The sequence below is a fragment of the Microcebus murinus genome, chromosome 1 (assembly GCF_040939455.1).
Source record: "Microcebus murinus isolate Inina chromosome 1, M.murinus_Inina_mat1.0, whole genome shotgun sequence".
Classification (NCBI taxonomy): Eukaryota; Metazoa; Chordata; class Mammalia; order Primates; family Cheirogaleidae; genus Microcebus; species Microcebus murinus.
Window position 1 is genome coordinate 154,739,582 of NC_134104.1, and position 16,479 is coordinate 154,756,060.

The window sequence follows — 16,479 nt, forward strand, 5'->3', positions numbered from 1 at the left end:
TACTTATTACCTGCCACCAAGATTCTCCCGCTGATAGTTATACTTCAAGGATCTATCCATTCCCCCCAGAAAGAAATGTAAAATCTGTATGTTATGGGGAACTCCTATCTTGTTGACTTACTTTCCTGTCTCCGTTACAGATGGAACCCTGGGGCCTGAGAGGATATGAGTAGTCAGTCAGTCCCAGGCCCCACCCTAGGAACAGGACCGTGGCGAGTCTGTAAGCCCACTTGCAGCCCTGACAATAACCTGATTCTCCCTGGAGTCTCCTCTCTGGGTGTCTTGCCCCCTGTTGGAGAAGCAGCACTGTGGTTGTGCTGCCCCTGCTGAGGCCAGGCCCCCTGCAAGCAATGGATAGGATAAACAGGCCACTTACATGGCATGAGGGGCTAGAGGGGAAGCAGAAATGGCAGAGATGACCACCAGCACCCTGAGCCTGGGGCAGTGCTTCTACCAGTCTTTTCCCTGAAAGATGGGAGGATGGGGAGGGAAGGGGTAATGACAGTCAAGAGCTGACAGCCCCGAGCTGATACACATCCTAATTTGGAAAAGTTTTTCATGGCAAAATGCTCAGCCAATCAGTGCCCAGATTTCCTGCCTGTGTTTCAATTTTCCTAATACTGCAGTCACAGGAACCCACCTGACTGGGAATTCCACAACTGTGTCGAGTTTATCCCTCCAATATCTGTTGTAGGAGAAACGTTTGAGGTGGACCACCAGGATCTTGGGCAACGACCACAGGTCAAACTTCTTTGTGGCCTGCTGATGCTTCTTACAGGTGGGACAGTACCTGAAAAGAGAAACCTCCACTTAGCAGAGGAGGCAGACAGCCAATGCCACCTTGACACTCAGTCCTACAACACCTGCCATCCTTTCGGGAAGCACTCAATACTACTGCTTCAGGGCAGGGGCCTGCCTTTGAGAACAGGGTGATGGCTTTCTTAGTCTGAGAAACATAACTCACACAGAGAACTATGTCATAGGGTTGGCCATGTGAAAAAAATGACATGTCCACATAAAAAGGGTTTTTGTGTGCACAGATGGCTCTAGCAGATCTCAGAGTCCTGGGGGCATGGTGCCTCTACCCAGAGTGGAGAGCTGCGTACCAAGGGTCATGTTCGCCAAGCGTCTCCATGGTAGTGAAGAGCTCAATGCAGTCTCTCAGGGCCACTGCGGTCTTCTTCTTCTTCTGAGGCTGCAACATGCTCACGTGCTTCTCGTATGTCTGTGAGAAACAAAGCATTGAGTTATGCTGGACAGACAGATCTTACTGGACCAAGACACAAAGGGCTACAGAAGCTCTCCTGCTTGGAATACAGTATATTTTCTATAGCCTCTGAACATAAGTTGACAAAATCTTGAAGAACTTTTCATTGTCAAGTCTTAACATAACTTGTTACATTGCTGTCCAACTGGTGAAAGTGATCCTAATACAAATCCAGAATAGAAACCAGCAGACCCCACTGACCAGGAACGATGAGTGACCCACCTCAGATTCTTGCTCATCATAATAAAGGCTCCGGGTCTCACTGTCCCAATCGATGGCCAGTGTGGATCGAGCTGAGGAGGAGGACCAAAGTGTCATTCATAATGGAATGGCAACAGGAGCAGCTCCCCAAGTGACAGGAGTGAGTATGACCACATCAGGCTGCATCATCAACACCTGCTCACCCATCACCAGCCATTGCCAAGAGCAATGCTCTGCCTTGGGCCAGCTCTTCTGAACCCATCCCCAAAAAGCCTTTGGCAAAGATTTCCTCAGTCCTACAGATAATGTCCACAGGCACTAACTAATTGTGAAAGGTCACAGGTCAAGATAGAGTAACAGGGTCCAGATTTACCCTCCTATCTTAAACCACAAAAAAAAACGCTGACAAAATAGATAAAACAATTATTTTCAGACATTAGAGCAGGAGGGAGATCCCTGAGAGAAGAAAACAAAAACAGCAACCCCTATATTGCCTCAGCTTACTGCCTGGAGGCAGTTTCCATGCCACAGCATAGAGAGGAAAGAGGGGAAAACTGAGTTCAAGAGTCAAAGACTGGAGACTGAGAAGGTGATTAGAATTTGCAAGACATTGTACTAGAGAGGAAGCTGCACAGGACAGAGCTATGGGGAGAGAGAGAGAGAATCCAAATATGTCTCAAGCTTTTTTTTTTTTTTTGAGACAGAGTCTCACTTTGTTGCCCAGCCTAGAGTGAGTGCTGTGGCGTCAGCCTAGCTCACAGCAACCTCAAACTCCTGGGCTCAAGCGATCCTCCTGCCTCAGCCTCCCGAGTAGCTGGGACTACAGGCATGCGCCACCATGCCCGGCTAATTTTTTGTATATATATATTTTAGTCAGTCAATTAATTTCTCTCTATTTTTAGTAGAGACGGGGTCTTGCTCAGGCTGGTTTCGAACTCCTGACCTCGAGCAATCCACCCGCCTTGGCCTCCCAGAGTGCTAGGATTACAGGAATGAGCCACCAATCTGCCTTGGGAGGCCAAGGCAGGAGAATCCTTTGAAGCCAAGCATTTGAGACCAGCTTGAGCAACATGGTGAGATGACTCCCATCTTTACGAAAAGAAGAGAAAAATTAGCCATGCGTGGTGGCACAAGATTATAGTCCCAGCTACTCAGGAGGCTGAGGCAGGAGGATCACTTGAGCCCCAGTTCAAGGCTGCAGTGAGCTATGATCACCCCTCTACTCCAGGCTGATTGACAGAGTGAAACCCTGTCTTGAAAGAGAGAAAGAGAAAGAGAAAAGAAAGAAAAAATGAGGTATGACAACAATAACAACAACAAAAAAACAAACACAAAGGCAGCTAGTTAACTTAGGTAGGTTCTCCTCAATGAAGGGAGCTGAAAGACACAAAGATGCTTCTGTAGTGCCCCCACCCTGCCCTGTACAGGCATCCTGACTGGCCATTCGTGATTCTCACACACAGGGCACACCACACCCCTGTGGATGCCTCTTCCTTTCTGTACAGCAGTGCCCATTACAGGCTCCACATGACAGTCCACAAAATCTATGACCATCTTCTGGATGGGTCATATTTGATGAGTATTATTATAGAACAAAAGAAATATGCATTTGCATTTATTCTTATAAGTGAACAAGTTTGGGGAAATGCTGCTACCAAAGGTGGCCACAGGAAGTGTTACTGACCCACAGCAAAGTTCTACAGAGTGGATTAAGTGGCGAGAGATCTACTTTCCTTTGAGGTAATCAAGCACTAAGAAGAAAAGTCTGAAAGTGGGTGGGAGAGTGTAGTGTCTGAAATAATCTTTAGGTGGCTTCAAGCCAAGGATCATACAAGTGTCTGCTCTGGACCCACACAAAGACAGTAAAGCCCAATGTAGGTAAATGTCAACTGCACGATTTTCAAATGGATCCTAAGTCCCTAAAGTCCAGTTTGAAAGGTCAGAAAAAATACTTACAGTTGAGTTTAAGTAGTTTTCCATCAGTTCCAAGAGAATTTATGTCAGCTGTACCATATGAGTTCACAAGACTGAAGGTAAAAAGCCTTTTGGGGCAGGGTTGGCCTTTGACCTTTTTTTGGGTGGTCTCACTGGGGTCACTTCCTGGCTCATCTTCCCCACTTCCTTCTGCTTCTGAAAGCTGCTCTTTACCTTCTTCCTGATGCTCCATTTCTTCCTCATCTTCTCCTGGCACACAAATGAAAAACAGTATGTATGTAATGTGCCACCACTTCAATGTTAAAATTTTTATTTAATACCTAATTGTGTGCTGGGTGTTGGGGCTCACGCCTATAATTCTAGCACTCTGGGAGGCTGACGCAGGAGGATCACTTGAGCTCAGGAGTTTAAGAACAGCCTAACCAAGAACAAGACACCATCTCTACTAAAAATACAAAAAGTTAGCCAGGCATAGTGGCATGTGCCTGTAGTCCCAGCTACTCAGGAGGCTAAGGCAGGAGGATCACTTGAGCCCAGGAGTTGGAGGTTGCAGTGAGCTATGATGACACCACTAGCTGGGGCAATAGAGTGACACTGTCTCAAAAAACAAACCAAAAAAAAAACAAAAAAAAAACCTAACTGTGACATTTCCTTCTAGATTCTGTGTATGTAAAACTTAATCCATCCCTTGCATTTACAAGGCACTTGACTGAATTCATGTGTGACCCTCACCATACCCTTGAAAGAGGCAAGGTGAACACTGCTATTCCTTGATGAGGAAGTGCAGGCTCAGAGAGCTTAAATGAGTCAGCCAAAGGCACAGTGTGACTCAACTATTCCGCCAGTCTTCAATCTGGGCTCCTCACCACTTGGTAGTTTACTGGACTTCACACAACATGGTATCACTCTTTTGACTTCATCATTAGGTCACAGAGAAAAAGGGACTAAAATGAGACACATACTCAACATTCCAGAAGACAGTTTGGTAATAAATGTAATTTAAAAATCAATTTTGGGCCCAGTCCTATCCCTCACAGGCCTTTTAGGCATGTGTCTCAGGGAAGTTTCCTAAATGTAAGAATGTGTTCTGTAATATTGGCAATGACACCCAATAAAATAAACCACCTAATATGTAAAAAGAAAAAAGTCAAATTTGAAATATTATAATGAACACAAATATTCAGTAAAAGTATTCAGTTCCTCCAGAAAAAATATGTGCTGAATACTCCTTTACCTAGTATTTACTGAATGTCTCTTAGATACAGATACCATGCTGTGTCCCAGGGCTCCATGAGGAGAGCTCATAGTGTAGGGGAAAGTTAAAGTATCAGATAAAGTATTTCAGCCAAGGTGGGGACCACTCCAAAAGGTAATGCAAATGTAACAGGGGAGAGCAGATTTAAAATAAAAAGTTTATAAACTAGGCCGGGCGTGGTGGCTCACGCCTGTAATCCTAGCACTTTGGGAGGCCGAGGCAGGCGGATTGCTCAAGGTCTGGAGTTCGAAACCAGCCTGAGTGAGACCCCGTCTCTACCAAAAATAGAAATAAATTAATTGACGAACTAAAAATATATATACAAAAAATTAGCCGGGCATGGTGGTGCATGCCTGTAGTCCCAGCTACTCGGGAGGCTGAGGCAGTAGCATCGCTGAGCCCCGGAGATTGAGGTTGCTGTGAGCCAGGCTGACGCCACGGCACTCACTCTAGCCTGGGCAACAAAGTGAGACTCTGTCTCAAAAAAAAAAAAAAAAAAAAAGTTTATAAACTGGAGGAAATCAGTAAAAACAGAAACTGAGGAAAGGAAGATGTGCTATTTAAAAACCCTGAAAACCGCCGGGCGCGGTGGCTCACGCCTGTAATCCTAGCTCTCTGGGAGGCCGAGGCGGGCGGATTGCTCAAGGTCAGGAGTTCAAAACCAGCCTGAGCAAGAGCGAGACCCCGTCTCTACTATAAATAGAAAGAAACTAATTGGCCAACTGATATATATATAAAAAATTAGCCGGGCATGGTGGCGCATGCCTGTAGTCCCAGCTACTCGGGAGGCTGAGACAGAAGGATCGCTCGAGCCCAAGAGTTTGAGGTTGCTGTGAGCTAGGCTGACGCCACTGCACTCACACTAGCCTGGGCAACAAAGCGAGACTCTGTCTCAAAGAAAAAAAAAACCCTGAAAACCCCATCTCTAATGGAGGTTCCTTTCCCAACTTAACTCCTAGGCAATGGCATCGCTCCTTTATGCACAGGTAAGCCTGTCCCACTCCTACACTGGCAAGGAGAACCCTGTCCTGCCTGTTGCCTCTCAGAGATGGACAGAATCAAAAACTGCCCCAACCTCACTCAGGGAAACACCCTGACACTGTAAGAATTTAGTTCCTGGGCACACCACTGGCAGCCAGTTAGCTACACAACCTCAGGAACATCCTGCCAATGTAGTCACAACTAAATGCCATGAAGTATATATTATAGGATGATTAAAAAAAAAGGCAATGTTCACTGAAAGCAGCTACCCAAAGTCACTCAGAATCAGCAGTGAGCCTGAAGTCAACAGCAACAGGCCTAACAAGAAGCCCTGGCAAGGCCGGGTGCAGTGGCTCACGCCTGTAATCCTACCACTCAGGGAGGCCAAGGTGGGCAGATAGCTCAGGGTTAGGAGTTTGAAACCAGCCTGAGCAAGAGCGAGACCCTGTCTCTACTAAAAGTAGAAAGAAATTAATTGGCTAACTAAAAATATATAGAAAAAATTAGCCAGACATGGTGGCACATGCCTGTAGTCCCAGCTACTTGGGAGGTTGAGGTAGGAGGATCACTTAAGCCCAGGAGTTTGAGGTTGCTGTGAGCTAGGCTGACGCCATGGCACTCTAGCTGGGGCAATAGAGTGAGACTCTCTCTCAAAAAAAAGAAGCCAGGCCGGGCACGGTGGCTCACGCCTGTAATCCTAGCACTCTGGGAGGCCAAGGCGGGTGGATCGCTCAAGGTCAGGAGTTCGAAACCAGCCTAAGCGAGACCCAGTCTCTACTAAAAATATAAAGAAATTAATTGACCAACTAAAAATATATATACAAAAAATTAGCCAGGCATGGTGGTGCATGCCTGTAGTCCCAGCTACTCGGGAGGCTGAGGCAGTAGGATCACAGGAGCTCAGGAGATTGAGGTTGCTGTTAGCGAGGCTGATGCCACAGCACTCACTCTAGCCTGGGCAACAAAGTGAGACTCTGTCTCAAAAAAAAAAAAAAAGAAGCCATGGTAGTAGAGGCTACAAATACTTAGTGGTTAAACAGGGTCCGAAGTCTATGCACCAACACTCACTTGTAGGGTTCAAAAGACGACAAACATTCTTCCTGAACAGAAACTGACAGATGGAATGTCTTAGAAGCAGGGCCGGCTATAACAGCAAATATTCACAAGCTGTTGTTACTGTTGAAGCACCTATTATGTGTCAGGTACTTTAACTACATAGTCTCGTTAAATTGTTATCTAGACTCTGTGGAACAGGTGTCATTTTACAGATGGGTAAACCAAGCTTCAGAAGGAAGAAGTGATTTTTTCAAGTCCACCCACACCTTGAATCAGGAATCACCGTGCAGTAGCTTCCAGAGCACCACAGGTCACACAGGCTCTGCTCAGAGACTACTATTACCACTCTGACACCTCTGCTTACAGGAACTATGCACAAAATATACTCCTTTTTATCCCTGGTACTAGAACACAGCATTCTTGGCAAGAAAAAAATCTGAATATAATAAAACTCACCAAACCCTGAAATACCAAAAATAACTTGGAATATGGAACCTTATAGTCATTTTTAAAGCCAATTCTCACTTCGCAGGATTGGGTATCTTGGAGAAATCTGGGAATTTGGACTTGTAACTGAAATTTTATGGCACTAGATTGGAGGACATTTCTGATTTTTATAGGAATAAAGCCACTGAGTCACCTAAGTCCCAAAAAGAGTGACAACCACAATGAAGATCAGACATGGCTCCCTGGTTAGGGATGAACTTGTCAGCACTTGGCCACAGGAGGATAGTGAGGGCTCTAGGTTTCTTGCAATAAGCCTAGACTACTGCTTTTCAGGCTATGACTTCCATCCTTCCCTTCTAGAGGCAGCCACCACTTGTGGGTAGGTAGGAGGGAGAGAAGAAGGAAGGGGAAAAGGAAAGAAGGGAAAAGGAAGGAAGAGAGAGGAGGGAGAAAAGGAGGTGAAGGAGGGAGGGAGAAGTACCCTCTGATTGGTTAGCTAAGACATCTGAGGGACTGAAAGCTTATCAACCAGGCGTAGCAGCTCCACACCAAAATGGTGTGTAAGGGCCAAGATAACAATAGCTCTGCCCAAAGAGTTCAGATCATGGACGCAGTCACAGGCTAGGTAAGCATCTACTTTGCAATTCCAACAGATCAGAATTCAAATTTTGGACTCTGCCTCATGACTGGGACAAGTGACTCAATCCCTCTATGTGCCTGAGGTGAAACACAGCCTACATTGCCAGGTATCTAAGAAGATTCCATGAGGTATAAAGCTGGACAACAGGGACTGGCAGAGCAGAGAGATGCAGACCTGCCTCCTAATTCTGCTGATATAGGCAGATCCCCCATTCAGACTCAGAGTCTCCCCCTCCCACATGTATAACACCTTCAGAAGATGATGGAAATCAGGAGGGATCTGGTCAGTCACAGCCCCACAGCCCCAGTGTGGCATGCTCACCTTCACAGCTACCCCTGGAACCGTTGCAGGCCCCTGGCTCCAAAGGTGAGCTGCCAGACTCATCAGGCAAGGGCTGTTTTATATAGCGGCTTAAAAATAAGAAAGAGAAAAAGGAAAAAATAAATTGTTAGTTGTAACATTTACCTATTTTCTCCACTATACAACTAGTAATAGTTCATAATTTACATATTCAGCTATTCACAAAGCAATTTATGTAAATAAAAGAGCTTTAAAATCATGTAATGGCTCAATAATTGAAGAAATGATGGAAAAGAACTCGAGATCAGATGTCTAATCTATCAAGCCAATGAAGACTCTGAAAGTCTGTTTCAAGTCCTCCATGAATGTCACGTGGCATCATCATTTTAAAAATATTTCTAGTAATCACAATTAACAGTTACAAAACAATAGTGAAGTACTTCAGAAATACTATTACAAATACAAAATACAAAATAATACTAAATAATAATAAAATAATAATACTAAATAATAAAAATAATACTAAATACTGGCCGGGCGCTGTGGCTCACGCCTGTAATCCTAGCTCTTGGGAGGCCGAGGCGGGCGGATTGCTCAAGGTCAGGAGTTCAAAACCAGCCTGAGCAAGAGCGAGACCCCGTCTCTACTATAAATACAAAGAAATTAATTGGCCAACTGATATATATATAAAAAATTAGCCGGGCATGGTGGCGCATGCCTGTAGTCCCAGCTACCCGGGAGGCTGAGGCAGAAGGATCACTTGAGCCCAGGAGTTTGAGGTTGCTGTGAGCTAGGCTGACGCCACGGCACTCACTCTAGCCTGGGCAACAAAGCGAGACTCTGTCTCAAAAAAAAAAAAAAAAAAAAAAAAAAAAAAAAAAAAATAATACTAAATACAAAATGCCATCAAAGCACTAGCTTCCCTTACAAAGGAGACTGATTCCATGGACCATGATTCCAAGGACCAGAGGCTTGAGCACCCAGGGTCATGGTGCCTAAGATATGCCATACACCCCATCTATTCCAGCCCTTCCATGGAAGGCAGTGCAACTGCATTTCTTCCAGAGGTGAGCACATGGGATCAATACAGCCACTCTGCAAGGGTTATGACTATTATTATTCTGCTTATCTTGAATTGAGGTAACAACCAAATCCCATTCCTGACACCAACCTGATACGATCACAAACAGTCTGGTACAAAGACTCGAGGGTTAGCTTGTGCTTGGGGACAGAAACCAGCAGTGGCTGCCCATATAACACTGCCCCAGAAGAAGTGCTCGATGCCCTTGACTTCCTCTCCCTGAAGTAGACTGGAAGTGTGACACATTCTGAGCCATCCATGGAAGTACTGCAGACCTCGTACCTGTGTCAATCACACAAAAGGGTACCTTTAGCAGCAGGTTCCTGTTAGCAATGGGGATCTGAGCTGCAGCTACGTGGTGGCCAAGACTATGGTTACTGAGACAAAGCATACTTTAGTAGAAAAGGTGGATAAACCAGTTCCACCATGATTTTGGAGGCTGAGTCAGGAATCACAAGAAGGATTATTAGCACAACACGAACCTACACAAACCGAGCCTTAGGGCTAACCATGAGGCTCCTTACCCAACCAAAGCCTCAAACTTTGTGGTCCTTCAACTGGGACTCAACACAGATGATGGCCACCATCCAGACCACCACTCCTCTGGACAGAAAGGCACATGGGAGAGGGGGCCGGCAACCAAGTTCATCTTTGTCACCAAGGAGCTCAACATTCAAAAATGCATTCTCAGTGCACTGCCTTTAATAAAACCAAATATTGTAAAAGGATGTATACCTGAAATATTAACCAAAGATACTTTTTTTTTAAACAAGGAAGCAACTTTATAAAACTAATTGTCATGTTTGCTAAAAACATTGAAGTAAAAGAATAACTAATTTTTTAAAAATCAGAGATAACCAAAGAAACTGCTAAATACAAATCAATGATTTTGAAAAATATGTCTTACTTAGTGAATACATGGGATTGAGGAGATTTATAGATGTTTTATCCTGGAACAGATGTTACCAAAATTGCTGGCAACCGACTGTAGTCATTCCCTCTTCCTATAGGGGGAGACACAAACTTACTGATTCAATTTTTGAAACTATAAACACACACACACAAACACACACACACACACAAACACACACACACACACACACACAGACTCCTCCCCAAATACCTGGCAAATAGTCCTGACAACCGTGTACACAGAAAGAATTTCTAAGAATAACTCACAAAAAGGTCCAAGGTGTGCTCTAAGATAAGGGCACTGTAGTGCAGCATGATGATTAAGACCAGGCCTTAGATTGAGACTGGCCCAGGGTCCTGGTCCACCATTGCCATTTTCTGGCTGCCAGATCTAGAATAAGCATCCTAACTTCTGAGTTTGTTTACTCAGGGACTACCTACCTTACAAGGTATGGTGAGAATTACATAACTTAGTAGCACGGTGTACAACAACTGGAAAAATATTATTAACAGATGCTACTATTGCTTTCATAAGACAACTATCAATTCATGTTTAAAAGAATTTGTGGGGTCCACAGGTACAGTGGCTCATGCCTGCAATCCTAGCACTCCAGGAGGCCGAGGCAAGACGACTGCTTGAGCTCCGGAGTTCAAGACCAGCCTGACCAAGAGCAAGACCCTGTCTCTACAAAAAATAGAAAAATTACCCAGGTGTGGTGGCATGCACCTATAGTCCCAGATACTGGGGAGGCTAAGGAAAGAGGATTGCTTGAGCCCAGGAGTTTGAGGTTGCTGTTAGCTATGATGAAGCCACTCTACCCAGAATGACAGGGTAAAACTCTGCCTCAAAAAAAAAGAATTTGTGGGCCAGGCGCGGTGGCTCACGCCTGTAATCCTAGCACTCTGGGAGGCCAAGGTGGGAGGATTGCTCGAGGTCAGGAGTCCGAGACCAGCCTGAGCAAGAGCAAGACCCTGTCTCTACTATAAATAGAAAGAAATTAATTGGCCAACTAATATATATAGAAAAAACTAGCCGGGCATGGTGGTACATGTAGTCCCAGCTACTCGGGAGGCTGAGGCAGGAGGATCCCTTGAGCTCAGGAGTTTGAGGTTGCTGTGAGCGAGGCTGACGCCTCGGCACTCACTCTAGCCTGGGCAACAAAGCGAGACTCTGTCTCAAAAAAAAAAAAAAAAAAAAAAAAAAGAATTTGTGGTACTTTGGGAGATCAAGGCAGGAGGATCACTTGAGGCCAGGAGTTTGAGGCTGCAGTGAGCTATGATCATGCCATCGTACTCCAACTTGGGCATTAGAGCAAGACCCTGTATCTTAAAAAAACAAAACTTAAAAAAGAAGCTGTTTTCCCACTGGTTGGCCCTTAAAACCTCTGAAAATTCTTTTTGGTAGTGGTCTACCAATTTCCCCACAGAGTGATGCCCCAGGTCCATTCAGCCCAGGTATGTGCAAACACTAGTTTACAAAATTGAGGGAGATCATGTTAAGGTATAATTTAGGATTATAAACGGCTATGAAATTAGCAGGGTGTGGTACCACATGCCTGTAGTCCCGGATACTTAAGAATTGCTTAAGGCCAGGATTTCCAGGCCACAGTGACCTATGATGTCACCACTGCACTCCAGCCTGGGTGACAGAGTGAGATTCTGTCTCAAAAAATAAAAAAAGAGGAACAGCTATGAAAGCTGACTTTTCCATGTCCTAGCCTTCGTTGAAGTGTGAGCTATCAGAGTCTCTTCGCAAGTGTGAACAGAAGTAGATTTTTTTTTTTTGAGACAGAGTCTTGCTATGTTGCCCAGCCTAGAGTGCCATGGTGTCAGCCTCGCTTACAGCAACCTCAAACTCCTGGGCTCAAGCAATCCTCCTGCCTCAGCCTCCCAAGTAGTTGGGACTATAGGCATACACCACCATGTCCAGCTAATTTTTTCTACATATTTTTAGTTGTCCAGCTAATTTCTTTCTATTTTTAGTAGACATAGGGTCTCACTCTTGCTCAAGCTGGTCTTTAACTCCTGACCTTGAGTGATCCTCCTGCCTTGGCCTCCCAGAGTGCTAGGATTACAGGCGTGAGCTATCACGCCAAGCTGCACAGAAGTAGATCTTGGGCATGACCAGAAACCATTCCTTTTAGAGTGATCTAGAAGTTATAGGACCTAAAATGTAAAGGGAAGGAGATATCTCTTTTGTGTAGTACATTCCTTAGCCAAAAGTAAAAACCAAAACAAAATCCTAAAAACCCTTCTCAGCAGAAGCATGTTTCTGAGGGAGAGGTAAAGAGGGAGGAACAGCTTGGGAGTGCTCGGTATTGCCTAAGCAAGTGGCTGTCTGGGAGCTGCAGACAAGTTTATGTCCCACCAGACTCCACTTGAGAGGACACATACAATGACACAGACCAGCCATGAAGCAGCATGTGGGAGGGCCGAGAAGACCTCTGTGCTATACCGATATAGAAAAAAATGAGTCTCAGAGCTCGCAGAATGTTTGACCTCAAAATGGCTATTTAAATCACTGTCATTTCTGAGCTGAAGATGGTAGTATCATGGCACTTATCTGAGGAGCCATAGCCTCTGGCAGAGAACAACGAGATCTTGCTGCACCACACCCCTTCTCCTACCTTCCCATGACCCTCATGCAGCTATGACTCTTCTTGAGAAAGGCATCTCTGGTAGCAGGACCATCTGAAGGACCACTGAATGGGCCCCTTCATAGGCAAACTATGACAAGGTGGTGTCCATGCTGAGGAGAGTTATCAGAATGTCTAGCTCTGCAAAGCCAGTAAATGCTCAGCACTGAAAGCTGCGCACAATTCCCTATACACCCAGCAAGCAATTCCACATGAGCACTGTCAGCACTTCTGCTCTGGAGCATCCCTAAAATGTTTCTGCAGATCCTGCAGCAGAAACTGTTGTACTCACACGAAAATGTCATCCCGAGGCATGATGTGGTTTAAACCTTCATCCATTTGGAAAATTTTGTGGAACCGGTGATTATACACATCTGTGACCACCATCTATGAATCAACAGTAACAGAAAGATCACAGGATGGCTAAGAGTGCCCTTACTGCTTAAAACCCAGAAACAAATGGAAAGAAAAATACCCTACTCAAGTGTGGCCTCTAGAGAAACCCCCACACAACCAGCCCCAGAGCTTGGGGCCACACCTACCCTCGAGTGGCAAGAAGGGTGAGGAGTGCTGACCAGACACTAGTAGTTGTCTAGAAGCCTGTGCGGTAATCCAGGGCCCAAAGGCTCAACACCACACTCAGCACACAGTGCTGAGAGCAGAGCCCTACTCTTGGCCCTCTGACCAACCATGACTACTGTAAACAGGATGGAAGAAAGACCGTGTTTCCTGGAGCTAAAAAGGACAGTCTTGGCCATAGTGTGCACAGTGAGTAACAGCCAAGAGCTGTGAAGTATCCAGACATAACAAATAATCACATTTGTGCTGGCCAATAACAACTACCCCAAAAAGTGGTTTCAAGGCTGAAAGGACTAGGCAGTACCCCTAATAGTGAGTTGCACTGATCACCCTGCCTTACGTTTTCTGCAGCAATGCCAGACAGCCTGGAGAGAGCCTCGCAGAGGTCAGACACAGCCCCCATCAGCGGCACAGTCACACGGTACTGCAAGGGAGAGATGATTAAGGTGAAAGGTAGTCTTAGGTGAAACAGTGGGAGTTGAGCTGGGAAGAGCAGCCATCACCAGGGGAAGAGGTGCCCTTCCAAAAACAGTATCTGGTGAGGTCAAGGCCCAGATGAATCATCGGCAGAGCAAACAACCAGGTCGTCTGTGTTAGCACCTGCCTCAACATTCAGGCATGAGAGTAGGCCATCCCTTTCCCTCCCTAATATTGTTATATTTTATTCTTAACTTTTTGGAGTAGTTTGCTACTTCCTTTAAAGAATTGTTAAAATTATACAAACTGCCATCTGGTCCTACATATCAGATAAAGAAACTAAAGTCAGAAGACTAAGCAATACAATCACACGGTAAGCCATCAGCAGGGCTGGACACTAAGACCTGCTTTTCACACATGCTATCTGACCTCTTATGCTCGGGCTCTTCTAGCTGATTTTTTTTTAAAGAGACAGAGTCTCAATCTGTTGCCCAGGATGGCATGTGATCACAGCTCACTGTAACCTCAAACTTCTGAGCTCAAGCAATACTCCAGCCTCAGCCTCCTGAATAGCTAGGACTATAGGCGTGCACCACCACGCCAGGCTAATTTTTTTTTAGAGATGGGGTCTGGCTATGTTGCTCAGGCTGGTATGAAACTCCTGGCCTCAAGCAATCCTCCCCCCTCAGCTTCCCAAAGCACTGGGGTTACAGGCATGAGCCACAGCACCTCACCTCTCCTACCTGATTTAAGGATGGACCTGACTAAGAAGAATACCCTGCTTCTAGTTCTTCAACATTCAGATTCAAGAACCACTTAACAGGTCAACCAAGTTACTTTATTTGTGTGAATGGAGCATGGGAAAAAAAGTGATCAAAAGCCCAGAGACCTTCACAATACGCCTTGAATGATACGGGATTACACAAAGGTGTGATAGAGGGCAAGGGAACCCATTCAGGGAAGTGCCAAGGGGACACAGAGGGAGCCAATAAGTTTCAAATGCAGCAGATGGGAGTAATCCCATCAGGGTCTGGAGACTACCCACAGTGAGGGGTGCCAGGAGGTGTGCATTCTGTTACCTGCGTAGGTCTGCAGTGAGGATCAGAAGGAACCAGGAAGACCTCCATAACTCGATCTTTCTTCATGGGCAGTGGGAGAGTAAGATAGCAAAATGGGTCAAACGTCACAGAAACCTTAGCACATTCTGGGCAAACCAAAGTAGATTTGAAGAGGCCGTGAAAAGTGTCCACAATCACAGAATCATTTCTCAACCTATGATTCTCCCAGGCTTCCTTTGCCACCACCTGGAAGAAGGGATAGACAGTACATTCTCAACATTTCTCAGTCCTTTCCCCCTATATACACAATGATTCCCAGCAAACCCTGAAATAGACCAGGAGGTAGTCTGTATAGACAAGAGCTTGGTCCAGGCCAGTAAGGGCCAGAACTCAGCCTATCATGCTCATACCACATGCCACTTCTGCACCCAACCCCACACTTTTAAATTCAGTGTCAACATGTGATCTATAGGAAATAACAGGTCTGTGTGTCATCTGATGGAAAACAGAAGCCCTGAAAGCACTATAGGCACACAGACCTGACCAGGGCCAAGTAAATCTTCCCATGGTGTTTCTAATGATCCAAAGTAAGGCTTTAAGCTACACTAAAGTTCAACTAAATCATGGTATTTCCTTTAAGATCTAAATGCTACTTTAAAGCATTCATACTGATCATCCTAATGTGATAGAGTAGCTGAAATATTAAATTCCTCTTTCACAGATCAGAAAATCAAGGCAAAAAAAGAATGCCCTAAAAATATATTTTTTTTTTTTTTGAGACAGAGTCTCACTTTGTTGCCCAGGCTAGAGTGAGTGCCGTGGCGTCAGCCTAGCTCACAGCAACCTCAAACTCCTGGGCTCGAGTGATCCTTCTGCCTCAGCCTCCCGGGTAGCTGGGACTACAGGCATGCGCCACTATGCCCGGCTAATTTTTTATATATATATCAGTTGGCCAATTAATTTCTTTCTATTTATAGTAGAGACGGGGTCTCGCTCTTGCTCAGGCTGGTTTTGAACTCCTGACCTTGAGCAATCCGCCCGCCTCGGCCTCCCAAGAGCTAGGATTACAGGCGTGAGCCACAGCGCCCGGCCGCCCTAAAAATATTAATAACAAATTGTGGCCGGGCGTGGTGGCTCATACCTGTAATCCTAGCACTCTGGGAGGCTGAAGCGGGCGGATCACTCAAGGTCAGGAGTACAAAACCAGCCTGAGCAAGAGTGAGACCCCATCTCTACCAAAAATAGAAAGAAATTAATTGGCCAACTAAAAATATAAAGAAAAAATTAGCTGGGCATGGTGGTGCATGCCTGTAGTCCCAACTACTCGGGAGGCTGAGGCAGAAGGATTGCCTAAGCCCAGGAGTTTGAGGTTGCTGTGAGCTAGGCTGACGCCACAGTACTCTAGCTGGGGCAACAGAGTAAGACTCTCTCTCTCAAAAACAAAACAAAACAAATTATTTTAATAATCATGGATGGATTTTAATGGAGAGTAGTAATAATCCTAAGGACCCGCACTTTAATTTTCAGAGTGTCCTAATCTCTAGTTCACCAATGAAATACTCAATAAGCTGACTCTAATTTGAAAAAGTTCAAGAGGGAATGTCAGGAGTTACAAGAGAGTTAGACCCTTTCTGACCTGGAATGTGTTTCTCCACCAGAGACCACAGCCCCATCACTAGCAACAGTGAGAGGTAACCAGGGCCCTGGTACCAAT

General features: G+C 45.3%; 1 protein-coding gene across 3 annotated transcripts in view; it reads right to left on the reverse strand.

The window, feature by feature from the left end:
• The window catches only part of USP4 (ubiquitin specific peptidase 4), a 47,850-nt gene that overhangs the window by 3,919 nt on the left and 27,452 nt on the right, over positions 1 to 16,479 (reverse strand). For all 3 annotated transcript variants that reach the window (XM_012771262.3, XM_076007690.1, XM_012771261.3), the window contains 9 exons: positions 14,787 to 15,011; positions 13,631 to 13,714; positions 13,004 to 13,098; positions 9,254 to 9,445; positions 8,104 to 8,192; positions 3,425 to 3,652; positions 1,490 to 1,560; positions 1,107 to 1,225; positions 641 to 790 (listed from right to left, as the gene is read on the reverse strand). In XM_012771262.3, the coding sequence (XP_012626716.2) occupies positions 641 to 790; positions 1,107 to 1,225; positions 1,490 to 1,560; positions 3,425 to 3,652; positions 8,104 to 8,192; positions 9,254 to 9,445; positions 13,004 to 13,098; positions 13,631 to 13,714; positions 14,787 to 15,011 (1,253 nt within the window). The remainder of the gene's footprint in view (positions 1 to 640; positions 791 to 1,106; positions 1,226 to 1,489; positions 1,561 to 3,424; positions 3,653 to 8,103; positions 8,193 to 9,253; positions 9,446 to 13,003; positions 13,099 to 13,630; positions 13,715 to 14,786; positions 15,012 to 16,479) is intronic.